Source organism: Chionomys nivalis, chromosome 12 (genome assembly GCF_950005125.1).
Source record: "Chionomys nivalis chromosome 12, mChiNiv1.1, whole genome shotgun sequence".
In the NCBI taxonomy this organism is placed as follows: domain Eukaryota; kingdom Metazoa; phylum Chordata; class Mammalia; order Rodentia; family Cricetidae; genus Chionomys; species Chionomys nivalis.
The window spans coordinates 38,043,330-38,063,220 of record NC_080097.1 but is presented as its reverse complement, the minus strand read 5'-3'; the positions used below and the strand labels follow the sequence as shown (position 1 = coordinate 38,063,220).

Sequence of the window (19,891 nt, the reverse complement as noted above, 5' to 3'; positions counted from 1 at the left end):
ATACTTTAAACATAATATTTTTAAGGAACTGAAGGAATTTCAGTTTTTATTGTATGTGTATGGGTGTACCACTTGCATGCTTGGTGCCCAAGGAGGCCAGATGAGGTTGTTGGATCCCCTGGAACTGGAGTTACAGTACGCTGTGAGCCACCGTGTGGGTGCTGGGAATCAAACCTGGATCTTTGAAAGAGCAGCCAGTACTCTCAACCGCTGAGCCTTCTTTCTGACCCCAATTTATTTTTTTCTTTAATTTTCATTAAATATATCCATAGTGTGTGATAGTGTGTCACATATAGGTATTTTTATACAAGTATGTATTTTATATTGCTTCAGGCTCAACTTCTGAAGAATATACCTTTTTAGTGAGTTCCACAATGGTTTAGCAAAAATGCTTTTTATTTTGAACATTGCTGTTATTGTGAGAGCTGCTCTTGAGGAAACCAATGTGTTCTTTGACATTCTAGAATGCTAGCATCTGTGTGGCCCCTCTGCTAGAAACCTGTGAAAGAATCTCTGAATTCAGGATTTATAGCCAGGAAAAATGCTGAAGAAGTTACATCTTTGCCTTTATTCCTTCATCTTTATTTTATTTTTTCAAATTAACCAAAGTTGGAGATGCTCACTGTGTTTAAAACTATAGTTTCCCTCAAGAAAGCAAAACATGGGTGATTCTTCTTAATTCCTGAGCTGAGAGGCAGACCCTTGTATTTGAAGTGGACCCTGCGTTCCAGGGCAGACGTCCACTAGGTGGAGCCGTTCCGTTTCCTTCATTGCTCACTCTGGCTCTCAGTTCACCTGTACGCCCAGCAGCAGTGTCTGCCACGTCACCACGTTGTATCTTGGACATTCGGGAAGACTTTGAAATTAAAGCACAGTGGCATAACTGTGTTAGAGAAGTTTTTTTTTTTTTTTTCAATGAGAGAAAAGAGGAATTGTGTTCTATAGAGATTAGGCCTAGGAGAAAAAGTCAATTTGAGAATAAGGAGAAAGTTGGATCACACACACAGACGTAACGGTTGGCACAGTTTCACTCAGATGTGATTCCTGCCCCATAAGGACATCACTGGGCATAGGCAGGGACAAGTCAGAGCTAAGAAACACAAAGACAGCTGGACAGTGGTGGTGCACGCCTTTAATTCCAGCCCTTGGAAGGCAGAGGCAGACAGATCTCTTTGAGTTTGAGGCCAGCATGGTCTATAGAGTGAGTTCCAGGACAACTGAGGCTACCCAGAGAAACCCTGTCTTGAAAAACCAAGAAAGAGGCACTGGAGAGATGGTTCAGCAGTAAAGAGCATTGGCTGGTCTTCTGGAGGTGCTGAGTTCAAGTCCAGCAACCATATGGTGGCTCAAGACCATCTGTAATGAGATCTGGCGCCCTCTTCTGAGGTCCTGCAGCCATACATACAGACAGAACACTATATACAAGATAAATAAAATCTTGAAAAAAAGAAAAGGAAAAACCAAGAAAGAAAGAAACCCAAAGACAGGAGACAGAAATGAGTGTGTGGTGTCAGGAGCGGTCCACTTGGGATGGTGAGGAAAGGAGGTGCAGGGAGAAGGCTGACTGAGCATCATCACACACTTCTTACCGTTTCTGCTTCTCTATGTGCAGACTCCAGATGGGGAACAGCTGCTGGCCTTCCTCCCAGAGACTGTTTTATAATCGCTTCTCATCTTTTACAGCCAGCAGTAGTTTCTTTCATCTTTCTACAGAGGTCTTAGCTTTCACCCTCCTTGCCATCTCTGAGTCTCTTCTGAGCCCCTTCCAAGGTTCAGTTTTCCTGGGCATTGCGTTTCCCCCAAACTGACACAAGTATCCTGACCACATCTGACCATTTATGAGGACCAGGGAAGAATTCACACTCTTCTAAGGGCCAGGTCCACTTTGTGTAGCCTTAGGTCATGTTTGCTTTCTCAAGTACGTGTTTCTGACTGCTATCAGATTCTCATCTTGTATGACCTTGCTCTTTTCCTATTGTGCTTATTTATAGCATGTGCAGTCACCATCTCTTATTTATAGAGGTTGTTTATGGCTGGGTATGTGCTTTGCACGGTCCTTACTGAAATTCCCTGGATTCTTTCACCACTAACCAAAGCTGTTGCCAGTCTTTCTCCAGTGTAACTAACCCAGAGGAGTCAGCATGTGTGCTCCTCGAGTAGTAATGCAGATATGCATGCTAGTTTAGTGATGCCGACTGCTCGCCCTAGGGCATCTGCATGCTGAGAGCTCACTCCCTCTGAGCTGTAACCCCAGTCCAGTAATACACGTTTAAAAGAAGGTAGAAACATCTTAGAAAAAGTGGCAGAACTCTTGTTGATGTATCTGATGGTACCAGCCTGAATGGTGAGAATTGTGTTCCCTTCTTTCATGTTTTCTATGCTGTGAAGGTTTGTGTCTCATTGTTAGATTCTAGGACTCTATACATCTGTGCCAATAATCAAGGAAAGCCATTTATTTTGCATGTGACTGTCAGAGCTAATTTCACTCTTACCTACTTGTATTAGAACTTTTTTGAGGCAAGAGTTCTCTACATAGCCCTGTATTAGACCCTGGAACTCACTATTAGACCAGACTGGCCTGGAACTCAGAGATCTGTCTGCCTGTGCCTCTAGAATGCTGGGATTAATTTATTTAATGTGTATGAATGTTTTGTCTGCATGTATGTCTCTGTACCGTGTGTGTACCTGTTGCCCAGGGAGATCAGAAGAAGGTGTTGGGTTCCCTGAAAATGGAATTACAGATAGTTGTGAGCCGCTAGGACCTAGTGACTAGGTGGATGCTGGAAATTGAACCTGGGTCCTTGGGCCCTTCGGAGAGCAGTTAGTGTTCCTAACCACTAAGCCCTCTCTAACATTTCTGCAGCTTGCTGTTACCTGTGGGATTGAGTACAAGCTTTGTAGGTGTGTTTTGGGATGAACGTCCTCTGGTAGTTCAATTCCCTTTGGTTGAATTATGTTTTGTGTAATATACCCTGGGTCGTGGTCCCTTCTCTATAGCCTTGAGTTGCTTATATAACTTGGTTTACTTAGAACAAATCCATACTTTTCTACCTAGGTGCCATCTCTTAGCACTATTTCAGACCAGTTGGTTTTGTGTCCCTTTGTGGACTTCTTCATTTTGAAATAATCTCACCCCATCCAAAAAAAAAAAAATCCTCTCCTGGGTGTTTGACTATATTTTTTCTTAGGTGCAGCTGGTCTTATGCTTTTCCTGTCCTCAGTAGACTTGGTGGCTTTGCATGTGCATAGCATATATTTTGCAGAACTGGCCAGGCAGGTTGTTTCTTTGTGTATGGGTAGGTGATAAATAGAGACCTTAGGGCAGTTTGCACGTGTGTGAATTATGCAGTTGGAATTCTAGCATGCACTGCCTACCTGCTTGCTGAGTGTGTAAACAGCTGTTAGTAACATCGATTCATAAACTGCATTTTCTCTCTTAAATTTTAGAAGTAATTGAAAGGTTTTTTTTCTTTTTTTTTTAAATAATGGGTATTTTATTTTTTTTATTTTTTTATTAATTAATTTATTTAATTATTAAAGATTTCTGCCTCTTCCCCGAAAGGTTTTTTTTTTTCTAAATGTTATCTGTAGTTTAACTATTAGCTAACACATATATCAAGGATATATTAGTTGACAATCCAAATTAACAAAATAAAGTGGCTTCACTTCAGTGGGTCATCGTATTCTCAGTGGCTGGGGAGACAAGAATTACAGAAATCTACCACGCATGCGCTTCAGAACTGGATTCATCAGGGGCTGTGCCGTGAAAACTGTTGCTGACAAAGTTCTTTTTTTCTTGTTTTTAGTGTTTGCTTTTTTAAAAATTAATTTTTACTGAGCTCTACATTTTTCTCTGCTCCCCTCCCTGCCTCTCCCCTCCCCTTCAACCCTCTCCCAAGGTCCCCATGCTCCCAATTTACTCAGGAGATCTTCTCTTTTTCTACTTCCCAATTGAAAATTTATAAGAACTTTTTGTTTTTAATCTAGAAACTACCCAACTCTGGCCAACATCGAAAGGAAGAAAAAGTTGCAGCTAGAAAAGGAGAAGAGAGGAGAGGTGTTGACAACCACACAGTATGGGTGAGTTCGTGGGGCGGCGTGCGTAGGCATTCTCGGCGTACTTCTGAAGCATGCGCTTTCAGAGTAAGGGAAGAAATGCACCAGTGTGCATCACCCATTCTGAAATCTTGCTCTGTAGCTTTTGCTTAAAAATTCTTTTAAATTGGTCTTAAAATACTGTTACCTGACACGTGTGCTAAGTTCTGAACAAGTCCTTCCCAGCCTCCTCTCCCTGCCGGTCTCCCCAGGGAGCCCTCTGTTCAGCACAGGGATGGTAGGACAGCCCTGCATGGCACTGCTGTTTGCCCTGTGCTTCTTGAGACCTTGAAGATCTTCCCTGGAGACTGTTCGTTTTAGGGAAGTATTTAAGGGAGTCCCACAGGGTTGTTTTAGCCAACTCCCTGTTGGCATTCAAACTGTTAGCCATTTGCTTATTAATAAAGTGAATCTGTCCTGGCTGCCATGTTCTCTGCCAGTGTTGTGCGAGGCCTCCTTTCCTCTGCACTCACTGTTTTCCTCAGGATTTTTCCATTTTATTTTTACTGGCCTTATAATTTAAGTATACAAGTCTTAAATGCACAGCTTGAAGAGTGCTTGCTCTTTTGCTTGTACTCTTTCTTTTTCTCTCTGTCTCTCTCTCTCTCACACACACACACACAAGCACACAAATACGTGCACACACAGAAATGTATACACATCCATTTACCTGCCCCATGGACTGATACACAGAATGTTGTGACTTCACCAAGCTCCCTAAAGCCCTGTCCTGTTCAGTGTTTCCCCATAAGCGTTAACCTTGTTTTTATTTTTGTTATCATAAATTATTCCTATTCTTAGAATTATATAAATAAAATCATGCACTATACATTCTTTTTTTTTTTTTTTAAATATTTATTTATTTATTATGTATACAATGTTCTGTGTGTATGCCTACAGGCCAGAAGAGGGCACCAGACTTCATTACAGATGGTTGTGAGCCACCATGTGGTTGCTGGGAATTGAACTCAGGACCTTTGGAAGAGCAGGCAATGCTCTTAACCGCTGAGCCATCTCTCCAGCCCCAGCACTATACATTCTTGAATGTGATTTCTGTGTCTCAAAATTCTGAGATCCATCCATGCAGTATGCAGTTGTAATTCGTTCATACTGTTATACAGAGCTCAGCTGCGAGAGGTGTTCTGTTCGCAGATGGCTTCTTCTCAGTTCAGGTTGTTAGGGTGCAGATTCTATGAACATTGTTTGTACATGCCTTCTGGCTACTATGCTCATTTTTTCATGTACCAGATGGTATGTCATGGGTTATCTATATGATTAGCTTTAGTAGTTTGCCAAGTGGTTGCAGTATTTTGACTTCTCACTGCATCTGGTTTCTCTGTTTGTTTCTCAGCACTTGGTAATGTTGCTAACAATGTTGAACATCTTAGGTGGATATTCTTTTGGTGAAGTACCACTTCAGGTGTTTGTTTTTAACTGTTTTGTGTTTTTCTTTTTAACATTTTTTTTTCTAATTATGTCCGTGCATATGTGGGGGTTGATTGTGTGCAGTGCCTGCAGAGGGCATAAGAGGTCATAAGATCCTCTGGTGTTAGAGTTATAGGCAGTTGTAAACTGCCCAGTGTGGGTGCTGGGAACTGAACTCCAGTCCTGGAAGGAAAGGAAGTGCTCTGAACTAAGTCGCAACTCCAGCCTTAGAAGGCTTGTTCTTGATTTTCAGGAGTTATATACTTTGTTATATAAAGGTATATTGTCCCTAGTGCCTTGTGTACATTGGAGATATACTTCACAATTGTGTCCTTAAAAAAAAAATACAACAAAACAACAAAAAAATCTTGGCATTGGTGGCGCACGTCCTTAATCCCAGCACTTGGGAGGCAGAGGCAGGCGGATCTCTGTGAGTTCGAGGCCAGCCTTGAACTACAAGAGCTAGTTCCAGGACAGGCTCCAAAAAGTTAAAGAGAAACCCTGTCACGAAAAACAAAAACAAACAAAAACCAAAACACAGCATGGCCTGATTTCAGGGCTCAAAACCCTCATGGAAACTTGTGACTGGAAATGAGTAAGGTGTATGTTGTGGCTAGTGGGCGTTTAAAGTTCTGCTATAGACATCTCTTGTTTTGGGATATTTCTTTTATTTTGGTTTCTTTAGCGTCATGGGTCTAAGTGGTCAATTTAACATCCATGTTTCTTTTGCTCCGTTCTTATTGCAGCAAAATGAAGGGCATGTCCAGATATTCCCAGATGGCCAAGATCAGAAGTCCCCGTAAGCATCATAAGTGGAAACATGGTGGGGCGAGACAGCGAGCAGGCATTGGATCAGGCATTCACTCCAGAGATTGGAAGCCTGAAGCTCCACCCGTGGTTCATGTGGACCCACTCAGTGCTTTGGTACACAGTGACTCTGGTAAGCTAAATGGGAAAATAATATAAGTTACAGGCACTGTACACAGAGAGAGAGAGTCATGCTAACACCATTTTCATAGCGCTCTGTGGAAAATTCCAGTCCATTAAGTATGAGAGGATGGCTAATTCATCGACTGAGCTAGATTGGAGGCACAGCTACTACTTCCTAAGTGAGGTACTTGTACTCTGTGTGCTTTCTGTATATTAGCTTCTTCTGTAAGGACCTGGTGTTAACGTCCATTTAGAGATGAAGAGCACAGAGGCTAAGCCGTGCTCAGTCACACTGATAGCAGAACCTGAGTGTGGCTCCTAGTTCAGTCTGAGTTTGTCTGAAAATGTTGTGAAGGTGGGGAGGGGATTAGAGAGACCCTTTCTGGCTGTTGTAGTCAGTGATTGTCTGGCGTGTGCAAAGACCTGGGTCACCCTTCCACCCCTAGAAGAAGTAAAACAAAAGCTCTTCCTTATCTTTGATAAGACCAAGGAAAAGTCACATTTTTTGTTTTTGTAAGGCAAGCTCTTGCTGTGTGTCCCAGAACGGTCCCAGACTTCAATCTTCCTGCCTTACTTTAAGTAGTGGGATTACAGTTGTGTGCTGCCATGGCTGGTCCTCCCACCTTTCTGGAAGCAGCTTCCCTTACCCATGGCCAAAGCTATCCACCCTTAGCATCTAGTTTTTCTAGTTGTCATGTTGGCAATGGACAGCACAGTCTAGTGCGTTCCATGACAGCTGACACTAAGCACAAAATAGAGTAAATCCAGACACTCTCTGAAGCAGAGGCAGGTGAGTCATGGCATACATACATAGTGAGTTCCAGGCCAATCGGAATTAGCCAGTGAGACTCCGGCTCAAACAAAGAAATAAGTAAGTAAGTAGAAAATAAAAGAAAGGGGGAAAAAACAGCCTTTTTTGAGCAGCAGAAAAGTGAAGGTAAGCTAAATGGGAAATGTTGTTCTTTTTCTGTACCAGAACTTAGTCCAGACATCAGCCCTTGTGTTTCAGACAAGGGCACATTGGTAGTGGTTCTGGACTCACATCATGCTTGGGAGTCTCTGCCTAACTCACCTTCTCTGTTGTACTTGGTACCGGGTGAGCTCTCAGTAGCTGCTTTGAACCAGGAAAGGCACCGTTTCAGTCATTGGGGTCTCCAGACTTTGAGCTGGCTTCTCATCAGCTCCATGCTATCTGATTTCCTTACTAGTCTACTTGGGGGTTGCTGTTCAGACTCTTTGTGGGGTTCACTAATGTATTAATTGTGTTCCTGTTGCTGTGATAAACACCATGATAAGGTAGCCTAGAGAGGAAGGGTTCACTTGGGGCTTACGGTTCTAGAGAGTTAGATATTTAATTGTAGAACAGAAGTAGCAGGAAGCAGGGAGGCCTAACTCAAAATGTTGAGAATCTTCTGAAACCTCAAAACCTTAATTCTCTCCAAACACTCAGCTGGGGCTCAAGACTTAAGGAGGACATCTCATTCAAAACCTCGTGTTCCCCTCTCTGACCACCAGGGGCTGGTGACCACGTGACAGCACAAAGTGCATCTAGTCCAGCTTCAGAAGTTCCCAGAGTCTTTCATAGTCCAGCTCTACTGTCCTCACTCTTGCCAGGATGACCCACTAGCCTGCTCACAGTGTTCAGCTGCTTTTCTGCTCCACAGTTGCAAAGCCTTTACATCCCTCCAAAAACCACACGGTGAGGTCTGCCACCATGTGGCCCACTTCCTGGTGCTGAGTTCTGTATTAGTTATTTTTCTGTTGCTGTGATAGACAGCACAGCCACGGCAGCTCATGAAGGAAGGGAATGTTTTGTGTCACAGTTCTGGAGGAAGAGGGCTGTGATGGCAGAGTGGAGGTGGCAGGAGCAGCAGCTGAGAGCTCACATGTGGAACCACAAGCAGGAGGCAGGGAGGCCAGAGACAGAACTTCCTCCAGCAAGGTCACATTGCCTCATCTTCCCCAACAGCCAACAGCTGGGGACCAAATACTCAGATTCCTGAGACTTAAGGTGGACATCTCATTCAAGCCACTACATCTAGGTGTATAATTTTATAAATTATAGTTTTATTTATTTATTTGTTTGTTTGTTGTGTGAGTTAGAAACTAGCGAGTCAGTAAAATGTCGTCAAACTTCTGACCCTGCAGAGCCTGGTGTTTCCTCGTAGAAATACGACTGTGCCCCTGGAGCACAGGAACAGCTGTCCCAACACTGATGTAGTTAGGACTTTGTGTGTGGAAGATATTAAAGTCATAACAGTCATTAATGCATGTGCTGGTGTGAATGAATGACCCCCAAGGCTCATGTTTGAACACTTAGCCAGTGGATGAGAGTGTTTGGGAAGGATTAGGAGGTGTGACCTTGTTGAAGGAGGTGTGTCACTGGGGACAGGCTTTGAGGTTTCAAAGTCTTTCTCATCTACCCCAATTCTCAGTTCTTTCTGCCTCGCATCTGTGGTTTGGAATGTGAACTCTCAGCCTTTCCTGCAATGTGCCTTTATTCTGTCATCATGAACTCTAACCCACTAGAATTGTAAACCCAGTTAGAAGTTTTCTTTCATAAATTTGTTGGGTCGTGTTTTATCAGAGCATCAGAAAGTAACTATGCAGTGTTCATCCTTCAGTTTCTTTCTTGAGAATGCCAGAGTGTAAAGCAAAGTTCCTGTGGGAGATACTGTGTGTGTGTGACTCTTCCTCGCCCGCCTCCCCGAGGGGATCAACTCAGGGCCTTAAGCATGGTAGGCAGGTGATTAACTTAATTATTTTAAATCTTGGGACTAGAGAGTGTGATAGTTTCTCTCCTAGATGCAGTGTCAAGTAGGAGGTTGAGTGCCATGCATAGAAAGAAGCTGTAGATGGCGAACATGGATGAAAACAGTTGTTGCCCTTCCAGGGGACCCAAGTTTGGTTCCAAGCACCCCCATGTTGCTCACAACTTTGGGCACTAAGCATGCGTGTGGCGTACATACATACATACATACATACATACGTATACATACATGCAGACAAAATACTCATTCATACACATAAAATAGATTAAGGTGAGCGGGGCCTGCAGGGTCCTACATTTTCCTTGCTTAGCACTATAGTTGGGGAAAGGGTAGGGATTTTAAGGAACTCTGTTGACGCTTTCAGGAGAGTGCTTCCTGAGTCTGAGGTGCCAGCAGCCCTGAGTAGCCTCAAATGGGAGCTGGCCACCTTGACTTCCAGGGAGGGGAGCGGTGCTGAAAGCTGAGTTGCTCTCAGGTGGAGTGACTCAGTGAACCATGCCTATATAATGGGATCTCTGAACATCTGAAAGGACAATTCAGAGAGCAGAGCAGGTGGCAGTTTCCTAAAGAGTGTCATGTCCCTTCAGCTCTGTATTTGATAATAAACTGATCTGTGAGAGAAAGAGACAGGGGTTGATGACTGGCTACTGGTCTGACGATGGGGGAGGTCAGTGAGAACATGATAACTTAACAGTAAGATTGTTTGAATCGGGATTTTGTGCTGTGAAATTTGATTTCATGATTTTTGTTGGTAATCTGTTTATACTGGTGTTTTTATTTTTATTTCAGAGAATTGTGTTTAACTGCTTTTATTTTTCAGGAGGTCCTTTGTTTCGTGATTATGTTATGTGTGGGTGCAGTGCCTTTGGCTGTCTTCAGGGTGGGTGCTAAGTATTTCTGTGAGAACTTAAAGGCATCTCTCAGGGGATTTGGGAGTAACACCTCCCATCCCTCACTGTCTTATTTGTGAGTTAATGGTATTGTGATAGATTGGGAAAGGGTCGTTAGCTTTTTGAAATAGGGTTTCTTCCTCTAGTCCAGGGTGGTGTTGAACTCACAGTTCTCTTGCTTCAGCCTCCTGAGTCCTGGAATTACACACATGCACCACCTGCCTGGTATACTTTCAAAGTGTTATCCTTGTTGTGTGGCCCCTAAATATGTGTGAGAGAGACTAAGTTGTTTGTACGCATTAGCTCCCGCTCCTTATCTTCTGGGGTGGTGGTCGGTATCATGAGCTGTGCGACCTCCTAGTTCACCTAACACTCAAGTTGTAAATTTCAAATACTTTTCTCCTGAAACCAGACTTTTAGAGACTTGGCAATCTAGGGCAGAAAAAGCACAAGGTTAGCTTAGAGTGTCTCATGGTGTCATGAAGTTCTCTAAAAAAATACAAAGATCACCAGTTGTGGTAGCACAAGCCCACGATCCCAACACTTAGGAAGCTGAGGGCCTGGACTATGGTGAGACCTTGTCTTCAGTAAGTAAGACAGTAAAGGACAGAATGGAATGAGACATAGTCAGAAGGGCGCTAGAAAGGATTTTCAGTAACTGAAGTTGTAACAATTGAAATCACAAAATAATGGTAAGTTATAGCCGTCCCTCCCAAAAGTGAAAATCCATGAGTTTGTAATAAGCATTTGAATAGATATATATGAAGACAGATCTTTCTTTTTCAAAAAGTGTGTGTGTGTGTGTGTGTACACGCGCACATGTGCACATGTGCATGAAGTGCCCACAAAGACCAGAAGAAGAGGTTGTTGGATTCCTTGGGACTGGAGAGGCAGTTGTGAACCACCTTATGTGGGTCCTGGGAACCAAACTCGACCTCTGCAAAAGCAGCGAGTGTTCTTAAGCACTGAGCCATATCTCCAGTTCAAGCTACAGATGTTTCATAGAGAATATTTGCAGTGCATATATGTAGGGGGAAAAAGAGAAATACAAAATAGCCACTAGAATACCTTAGTAATAATTGTTTTCAAATAATTACACTGCTTCAGGGCAGTGTACCTGTTCCTTAAACACCTACTGAGAACTGTGGTGCTTTTAACATGTCAAAGGTTTAAGGTATTTTTTACTTGAGTGGATACTCAAATTTAAGTGTGGAATAGTAGCTCATTTCAAGGAATGAAGAGAAAAATCCTAACTTCAGAAAAGTATAGAGAAACTGGGCAGATCATCCAGCAATCGAATTAAACATCAGTAATAAATCAGTGACGTCATCAACCGCTGGTGAGCGCGAAGGGGCTTATCCTTTTTGATATTTGTCAGCAAACAAAACAAAATTGGTGTAGGGTTCTGTCACTAGAGTCCCAGCACTTAGGAAACGGAGGCAGGAGAGTTGTAAAAGCCACAAGAAATCTCAGGAAACGGAGGCAGGAGAGTTGTAAAAACCACAAGAAATCTCAGGAAACAGAGGCAGGACAGTTGTAAAAGCCATATGAAATCTTCGGATTGATAAGACCTAAGTGAGATCAGACTTTTAAAAAATATAACATTTAGCTACTACAAGGTCGGTTTCTTTCTTTAGACCTTGGAAGAGTTCATGTTGTATGGTCATTTCCACAGTGAAGGAACAGACTGCATGCTAGGCTAGTATTCATAATGTACATATAGGACTTGGATATTTTCCTTTCTCCTTATTAATATGCAAGGTGAGGTCATTGTCTAGCTTGAAATCAAGGAATAGTTGAGACATTGTTAATGCATCAGCTAACATTTGGTCGTGTGGATGGTAGGTGTGTCTTCATCCCTCTTACATACCTTATGTGGAGGAGGTACACAGCCAGTGTTCACATACAAAGATACTTGGATTTCCTAGTTTGGGCTTTTTCATGTTTTGGTTTCCCTAGACTGGCTCGATGAGTATTGCTGGCTTAGTCTTGAAGCGTTTCATATTGTTTGTGGATGAATTGATTTGTTGAATAGACAAGTTGTCTTCAGTCCAGCTTTATGGCTTGTCTGGTTCAGTGCTAATGTTTTAGAGCTGCCAGAAATGAATGTAATGGTGGTGTCCTGGGGCTACAGAGGCTCTCTGGGCTGCCATCAAACCTTCACCTCCGCAGCCTCTTCAGGGCTTGCCGTGTTCTCGTGTTGGCTTGTTGAACTGAGTTCTTAGAAGCTTTGGTTAGCTTCATTTACATGAACTCTGTGACTTAGATATTTGGTTTATTTAAATGTTAAACAATGAAAAAGTCAAATTTTTGTATTTATTCCTAAATCTAATTTTCAGAGTTAACGATCTTGGCCCAATAACACTCAATGAGTGTTTTGACTTTTTGCTACCTGTAATAGCAGAGACTGTAAATTAATTTAATTTAGGAAAGGGCCAAATTCCATAACCCACAAAACATGGTAAGTTAGTTAGGCTGTGTACAGTTACGTTTGTCTCTTTGCTTCCCCTGAAGAGTTCTCAATTCCCAGCAACCACATATGGCTCACAACCGTCTGTAATGAGACCTGGTGCCCTCTTCTGGCACATAGGCATACTTGCAGGCAGAACACTATACATAATAGACAAATAAATCTTTTTTAAAAATTTAAAACAAAGTTTTTAGCCCTCCTAGAATCTTTTGTCTGTGGCAGCGAAGATGAAAGAGGTCATCAGAAATGGCTTGTTTCCCTTACAGATGAGAAGTCGCTCTGGGCCACCCTCTTTGAATCATTGTCCTTTCCCTTCTGTTGTAGAGTCTGATAAGGAAGAGAAGCCGCAGAGGACTGTGGTTCCTAAGGAGGTGACACCAGCACTGTGTTCGCTGATGAGCAGCTACGGCAGTGTTTCGGGCTCAGAGAGTGAACCAGAAGGTAAGGCGGGGTGAGGCTCCTTGTTGCTTTTGCCTTTGGTTCATACTGGGCACTGGTAGCATCCAGCATGCAACATACTGTCCCATTCAGGCCCTTGTCATGTCTGTAACACCTCTGATAGCGGAATAGAGGTCCCAGCACTCAGGAAGATCAGAAGTTTATGGTCATCCTCAGCTTGGGGCCAGCCTGGGCTATATGAAACCTGGTCCCAAAAAATAATGAAATGAAATAAAATGAAATTTAAGTCTGTTTGGCACAGTGCTGTTTATATAACACGTTTGTGTTAAGTTGTCTCACTTGGAATGTATAGTGGCCCTGCACTTGTGTTTATTTGTGTGTATTGTACATGCGTGTAGGTATATGCACGTGCAGTGTGTGCAGAGGCCAAAGGTCCATATTGGATGTCTTTCTAGATTGTTCCCCACCTTTTTGAGATAGGATCTCGCACTGAACCCAGAGCTTACTGAGGTTACAGATACATGCCATCACCCCCTGCTTTTTCCTGATGGTCAGAGGTCAGGTCCTCAGGCTTGTGTGGCAGGCACTTGACTCCTGAGCCATCTTTCCAGTCCTCATCTGTTTGTTTTAAAGGATTGAAGAAATGAACTCTTTCAAGATTCTGTGTGAGAAGTTAGCAATGTCCAGGACACGTGTTTTACTTTCCAGACAGTATGTGTGGCTTTGTTGTGATAAGCCAGTTTACCTCCTGCAGCCTCTCTTTTAGGGCCACATACTCGAGTTGTGATGGGCTAGCAATCTGATAGAGTGTAGTTTTAAATCCAGGATTCACACCAATCATGTAGTATATACTTAGTGAATAAACCAATGTCCTATAGTTGGCCAAACCTGGTCCTGCTTAATTGTGTGTAGGCCTTTCCTACTGTGAGAGTTGGTGTGTTTGTGTCGGAGACGGTGTGATCAAAGTCGGAGCTGGGGTTAGGAGTAAGAGATAAAGTTTCGTGTATAACGAAGGGAATGTGATTGGATGAAGTTAGTGGTCTCTCAGATGACAGTGTTTGTGTACTTGGAGGATGTGGACTAAGGAGGAGCTGGGCTTCGATACAAAACTTGGTGTTTATGTATCTGTCTGTGACGTGGGAATGTTTTTGCTGTTGGGGCTATGGGCTCTTCTGGTAGTTAAAAGCTACTTGGATTTTGAAATGTAAGCTACCTTGGCTTTATCAGCGGATCCCTTCACAGGTGGCTGCCTTCTTTTACCTTTAAGAAAAACAGTATTTGTTTCTTACTCTTGTTTCCCATATACTGATAGGTAGATGGAGTTATTCTTTAAACACATATTATATTTCCTCCCTATCAATTGTATTTATAACATGATAAGGAGAAAAGCTATTAACAGGTTAATGAATCCCATAGAACCAAGGCAGACTAAGCTCTCTTTCCCTCTGGAGATGAAGCATTTGATAAGTACTCTGCCTACTCTGCTCTTCAGTTTGAGGCTGCCGCCATTTTTAAATTGGAAGGAAGAAAAGAAGCTGGAAGTCTTTGAAGTCTCACACCTTCTTTTTCTGGGGCATCAGGTTTGGAGAGGATAGGTTTGTTAGCATAGTGTGTGGCAGAACCTATGTGAAGATGTAGGTTTGGGGACTTGGTAATGGAAAGAAGCCATTTCCTTGTATCGTTTCCTTGTAGCCCCTGGTTTGTGTCATTTGCTGTCTTCCTGAACAGGAAAGGGGTATGTAGCTTCTTTTATAGTAGCAGCAGATAAATACGTTTCAGATTTTTGTGTGAATTTATTTTAACTATTTAAATAGTCTCCTTGCCTTAAAAAGAACGCCTTTGCTTAGTACTCTTAGATCTTAAGAAGTATTTTATTGTTTGAACTCAGCCTCATCAAGCCATCCAGTGGCTCCCTGATGTCTCACATTAACTGTCTTCTAGGCAGGTTAAAGAGGTCTGGCTCCCCACGTGAGACTGAAGCAGTGGAGAGGGTGTGCCTGAATTCGGGACTGCCAGAATTGTGAATAAGGAGTGTTTTAAGTGGTTCGCTCTGATGATTTTCCTGTCTTCATACAGCTTCCTTGGCTCAGCTATGATTAGAACCCCAAACTGAGAACTGGTTTAAAATGCCACAAATTGATGATTTTAACTTAAAAGGATAGTGTAGCCGTATTTAGAACTGATTTGAATTGGTGGACATTATATTAATATATGACAATTAGTGGACAGATGTTAAGAGAAAATATAAATGGCTCCTTGTCCTTAGTCCTTAGAAATTCGACTGTGTAAGCTCTGACTCACCTGACTTTGTGGTCCTTGGCTGAGTGACGACACTTGAAGGTTGAGGAACAACAGGGAATGGTGCTGCAGCTCTGACTGCTGCGCCCGTCGTGCCCACTGTCAGCTGCAGGGGTCCCAGCTGTTCTGTTTATGGTCACAGTTCTCTGCTTCCTTTTTCCCTCATCACTGAAGAAGCATCGCATCCTTCATGTGGCCACGGCAAATACTCAGGGTGCCTACTCCATGCCAGGCCCTGGCTGTGTACTTTACTAAGTTATAACTGCCTCGTTACCAGGGTGCCGACCAATGAGGATCTGAGCAGAGGTCACCAGCTTGCTGTAGACTATTGAGTGATGTCGACTTGGGGTCAGCAATCTGACACACAAGTTTGTGCTTGAAATATGTGCCCTATAATTCCTTGAGATACAATTTCCACATTTGGTCCTCTGTAAAACTTGAATATAGAGAGTATCATACCGTATTTATTCATGGTAAATAAATATATAGAGTTACTGTTTATGAGGTGCAGAAATTCTTTCTTAGACAGGACTGTGAGTTGGTGAGTGTTTATATTTTTTCTCCACTATTGCAGTGATACTGTGAAATCAGTGTTCAGGTATCAGGAACCTGTATTTGTGAGATAAGTCTGCTTGGTAGCAGTGTGGTATACTTTCATTACATTGATGGGTTTGGTCTGCTGGAGGCTTGCGGCTGTACTCATATATATGGGACACTCACTGGCCCATGGCCTTCCTTGATTGTAGTGGATTTGCTGTGATTTGGGATATGGTTCTGGTTTTAAGGGTTTATATAGGATTTCTTTTTCACCTTTTTTTATTTTTGTAGAATTTTCTGAATTTAGCATTTTTCTTTTGGGAAGGTTTTAGATTATGAATTAAATTTCCTTTATAGATACAGGGTTAATGAGCTTTCCTGTTCCTTCTGAGTTGAATTTACTGGTATAAAATTAGTCAGTTGTAGTAGTCCTTGTGATATTATAGTAAGGTTTTCACTTTTTCCATGTATTATTCTTCCCATGTCCCTTTATCTTGTTTAGTCTTGTTGGGTATTTACTGGACTTATCTTTCCAGGCCCTAACTCCGGCTTCATCGATCTTTATCACTTTTCAGTGGTTTTCACTCAGATCCATGCATTTCCACTCTTCATCTCCCTTTGCACGGCACTCTTGAAATTTGCTTGACTGTTAGACTCCTCCCCACATGAACATCAAAGCTATAACTTGACTATTAGACTCCTCCCAACATGAACATCAAAGCTATAACTTAGCCAAATTCTACAGACTTGAAGCATTACATTTTCAATTTTATTCTAAAATATTTTGTAATTGACCTGGTAATTTAAGAAATTTAGTATATGGGTATTCTGAAGATAAAAGAAACAAACTCAGTTCGTTCTGTGTGTTCATTCAGCGACCACTGGGAGGAGGGTTTTCCCCACACAGCACAGATGAGAGATGGCCGCACCTTCGGTCCATTTCCCTCACTTGCCTACCTGGAGAGAGTTAGTTCCAGGGCTGCAGACTAGAGTACCTACTCTGCCTTTCTCTGTTGCCAGTTGCAAGGCCTAGGTTTTGTACTTGTGCAACTGATTGTGACCGAAGTCAAGGTTCCTGTAAGATGAGGAGTACTACAGAGAGTGTCAGTATGTCCACCAGGTGAACTGGTCCCCAGGGCAAAGGGTGGGGGACAGAATCATGTGTCCGTGTCTTCTCTAGGCTCATCACCCTCCAGAAGTGTTCTGAACTCTGCCCATAATGGGCGTCCACTTAGCCTTCAGCCCTCCCCTCCCTGGGAGCTGGAGGGTGCCTGAGAGAGCCTGCCTGGTCTCCGCGGTGAGCAAGTCATCCCACCACCCACCTGCATCCATCCTGAAGCCCCTTAGGGGCTGCCAGCCATCTGTCCCTCGGGAGTGTATAGGAAAATGTAGGTTTCAAGAATTGTAGCTGTCGTGTGCCAGGAAGGGGGGTGTGGGTGTGTCCTAGAGTAGCACTCAGAAGTATTGCTAGGGTTCTACCTAGTTTCCTGTTCATTAGTTTTATTTCATTCCATTTGAGTAAAAAATGTAACCTACATGCTTTTAGGTTTTGGGTTTTTGTTTTATTTTGTTTCCAATTTACTGAGCCATCCTCATGGCCCAACCCTAGCCAGTGAACTTGACAGAATACACACTGGATAGAATGTTCTTTAGCCATCTTTAGTGTTGGTGGTGGACCTCTGTATCTCCACTCATCTTCTGTTTTACTTAGAGTTGGAGCTTCCTTCTCTAATGATAGATTTGTATATTTATTCTTTGTTTTTTAACTGTGTGTGTGTGTGTGTGCGCGCGCATACACACAAACTCACAGAGGACAGAAACCAGTTTGCAGAGGTCAGTTCTCCCCTTCCACCATGTTGGGCCCAGGGACTGAACTTAGGTCCTGAACTCAGCTTGGAGAGAAAGAGCTATTTTGCTGGCCCATGTATATTGCTTCTTTCGGTTTCATTAAGTTTTGAAAAATCTTGTTTTGGAGCCAGTGAGATGGCTCAGTGGATAAAGGCGCTTACTAACCAGCCTGAAGACCTGCTGCATGTTTACATGCACATGCACGCACGCACACACTCACACTTGTTTATAAAAGAGTTGATACTTTATAAGGTGTTTGCTTGTTTTTGCTCTTGTTTTGAGAGACAAGGCCTCACCATGCAGCCCAGGCTAAACTGGAACCAGCAGCTTCCCACCTGTCTTCAGTGCTGGGTGGACAGGTGTGGGGCATTGTACCTGGTGTGTTTATGTTTGTCATGTCCAACCCGATAGCACTTTAAGCTGTCCTTTATCCCCAGCAATAGTCCTTGTCCTGAGGTCTGCTGCTGGTTCTGGTGGGGCCGTGCATCATCCTTCTGATGGGCAAGTGTGTTGTGTCTCTCCCATCCCCGTCCTCTCCCTGTAATGTTTTACTTTCTGTACACCATCGTCAGTCGTGTGCTTCCTTGGTAGTTGAGAGATGAGGCTGGCGCACACCATAAGGCAAGGAGTGCCTGCATTTTGGTTCATCGGTATAATCCGCAGCTAGATCTTGTTCATTTCCTGATCTGACCATTCTGTCTGTTACATGAGGTGTCCAGGTCATTCATACACAGCTGTGCATTCTTGAGGTGTGTGGCGACGTGCTTCCATTTTCTCCCTTCCTTATTGCAGAGGTCATCAGCTGGCATCGCTTCCTCCCCTGCAGTTGTTTAAATAGTCGTTCTCTCTGTTTTCAAAGAGTCTTTATGTTTGTGTGCATATTTCCTGTGCCCTGGTATTTGTTACTCGTTTGAGGAGTCCCAAGCTTTTTGGATGGGTGCTTTCTATACTCTTGAGGTGGTCTCTTTAATAATTGGTAAAGCACCTAGGTGGGGTGGAGCTTGTTGTAAAGTCTTTAGGTTTAAGTTACTGGGTAATCCCTGCCCCATCCCCCCCAAAAAATTAAGTCAGGCATTGGTGGTGACACCTTTAATCCCAACGCTTGGACTGCAGAGATAGGTGGATCTCTGTGAGTTCAAGACCAGCCCGGTCTACAGAGCTAGTTCTAGGACAGCCAGGGCTACACAGAGAAACCCTGTCTCAAAAACACATTAAAAAAAAGTTACTGGGTAGCCAGTATTGTGGCTGGGAGGATTCTTACACTTCTCTGGCTGTTTTTAAACTCTTTGACCTGGCTTTTCTTTTTATGATTGTTGTCTGCACATGTAGAAATCCCCATCAAGACTCAAGTGGATGTTCTGCCAGAAACCCAAATTCCTCATAGCAGTCCTCCCAAGAGCCCACGACAAAGTGTCAAAACAACGGGTAGAACTGTCCCGAGAGCCAGGTGGGAGAGCCAGAGCAATGGGTTCAGGAAGGTGGCCCTGAAGAGGAAAAGGAGCCACTGCCACCCGTTATTTGAACCACGAACGCGGCACCCATACCTCCTGGAGATGGTGAGTACTGTTTCTTGACGCCGTCATACCCGTTCTTTCACTGTAACAGTGGGGTCACTGGGGTGCTCTGTGTGTGTGTGTGTGTGTGTGTGTGTGTTAAAGGTGGGATCACTGGGGTGCTCTGTGTGTGTGTGTTAAAGGTGGGATCACTGGGGTGCTCTGTGTGTATGTGGTAAAGGTGGGGTCACTGAGGTGTTGTGTGTATGTAGTAAAGGTGGGGTCACTGGGGTGCTCTGTGTGTATAGTAAAGGTGGGGTCACTGGGATATTGTGTGTATGTAGTAAGGTGGGGTCACTGGGGTGCTCTGTGTGTATGTAGTAAAGGTGGGGTCACTGGGATGCTCTGTGTGTATGTAGTAAAGGTGGGGTCACTGGCGTGCTCTGTGTGTATGTAGTAAAGGTGGGGTCACTGGGGTGCTGTGTGCTTGCGTGTTCCTTGGAGACGCATATGTGTGGATGTCTAACCTCTAAAGCTATGTTTGACATTGGTGGTGTTCAGTACATGCAGAACAATCACAGGTTCCATCACTTCTTAACATTTAAGTATAGGTTTAACTACTGAAGAGGAGGTATGTGTTGAGGTTACATTTTCATTGGAAGCACAGCTAAATACAGTGGCGAGCTGAGGGAAAAGAAAATCGTTTTCTGTTTTAAAAATGCCTGTTGAGGGCTG

At 43.3% G+C, this 19,891-nt stretch overlaps 1 protein-coding gene across 1 annotated transcript in view; it reads left to right on the top strand.

The window, feature by feature from the left end:
- The window catches only part of Nufip1 (nuclear FMR1 interacting protein 1), a 30,642-nt gene that overhangs the window by 8,511 nt on the left and 2,240 nt on the right, over positions 1–19,891 (top strand). Inside the window, exons 6-9 of the mRNA XM_057786352.1 lie at positions 3,988–4,080; positions 6,267–6,460; positions 12,906–13,022; positions 18,993–19,219. Of these exons, the coding sequence (XP_057642335.1) occupies positions 3,988–4,080; positions 6,267–6,460; positions 12,906–13,022; positions 18,993–19,219 (631 nt within the window). The remainder of the gene's footprint in view (positions 1–3,987; positions 4,081–6,266; positions 6,461–12,905; positions 13,023–18,992; positions 19,220–19,891) is intronic.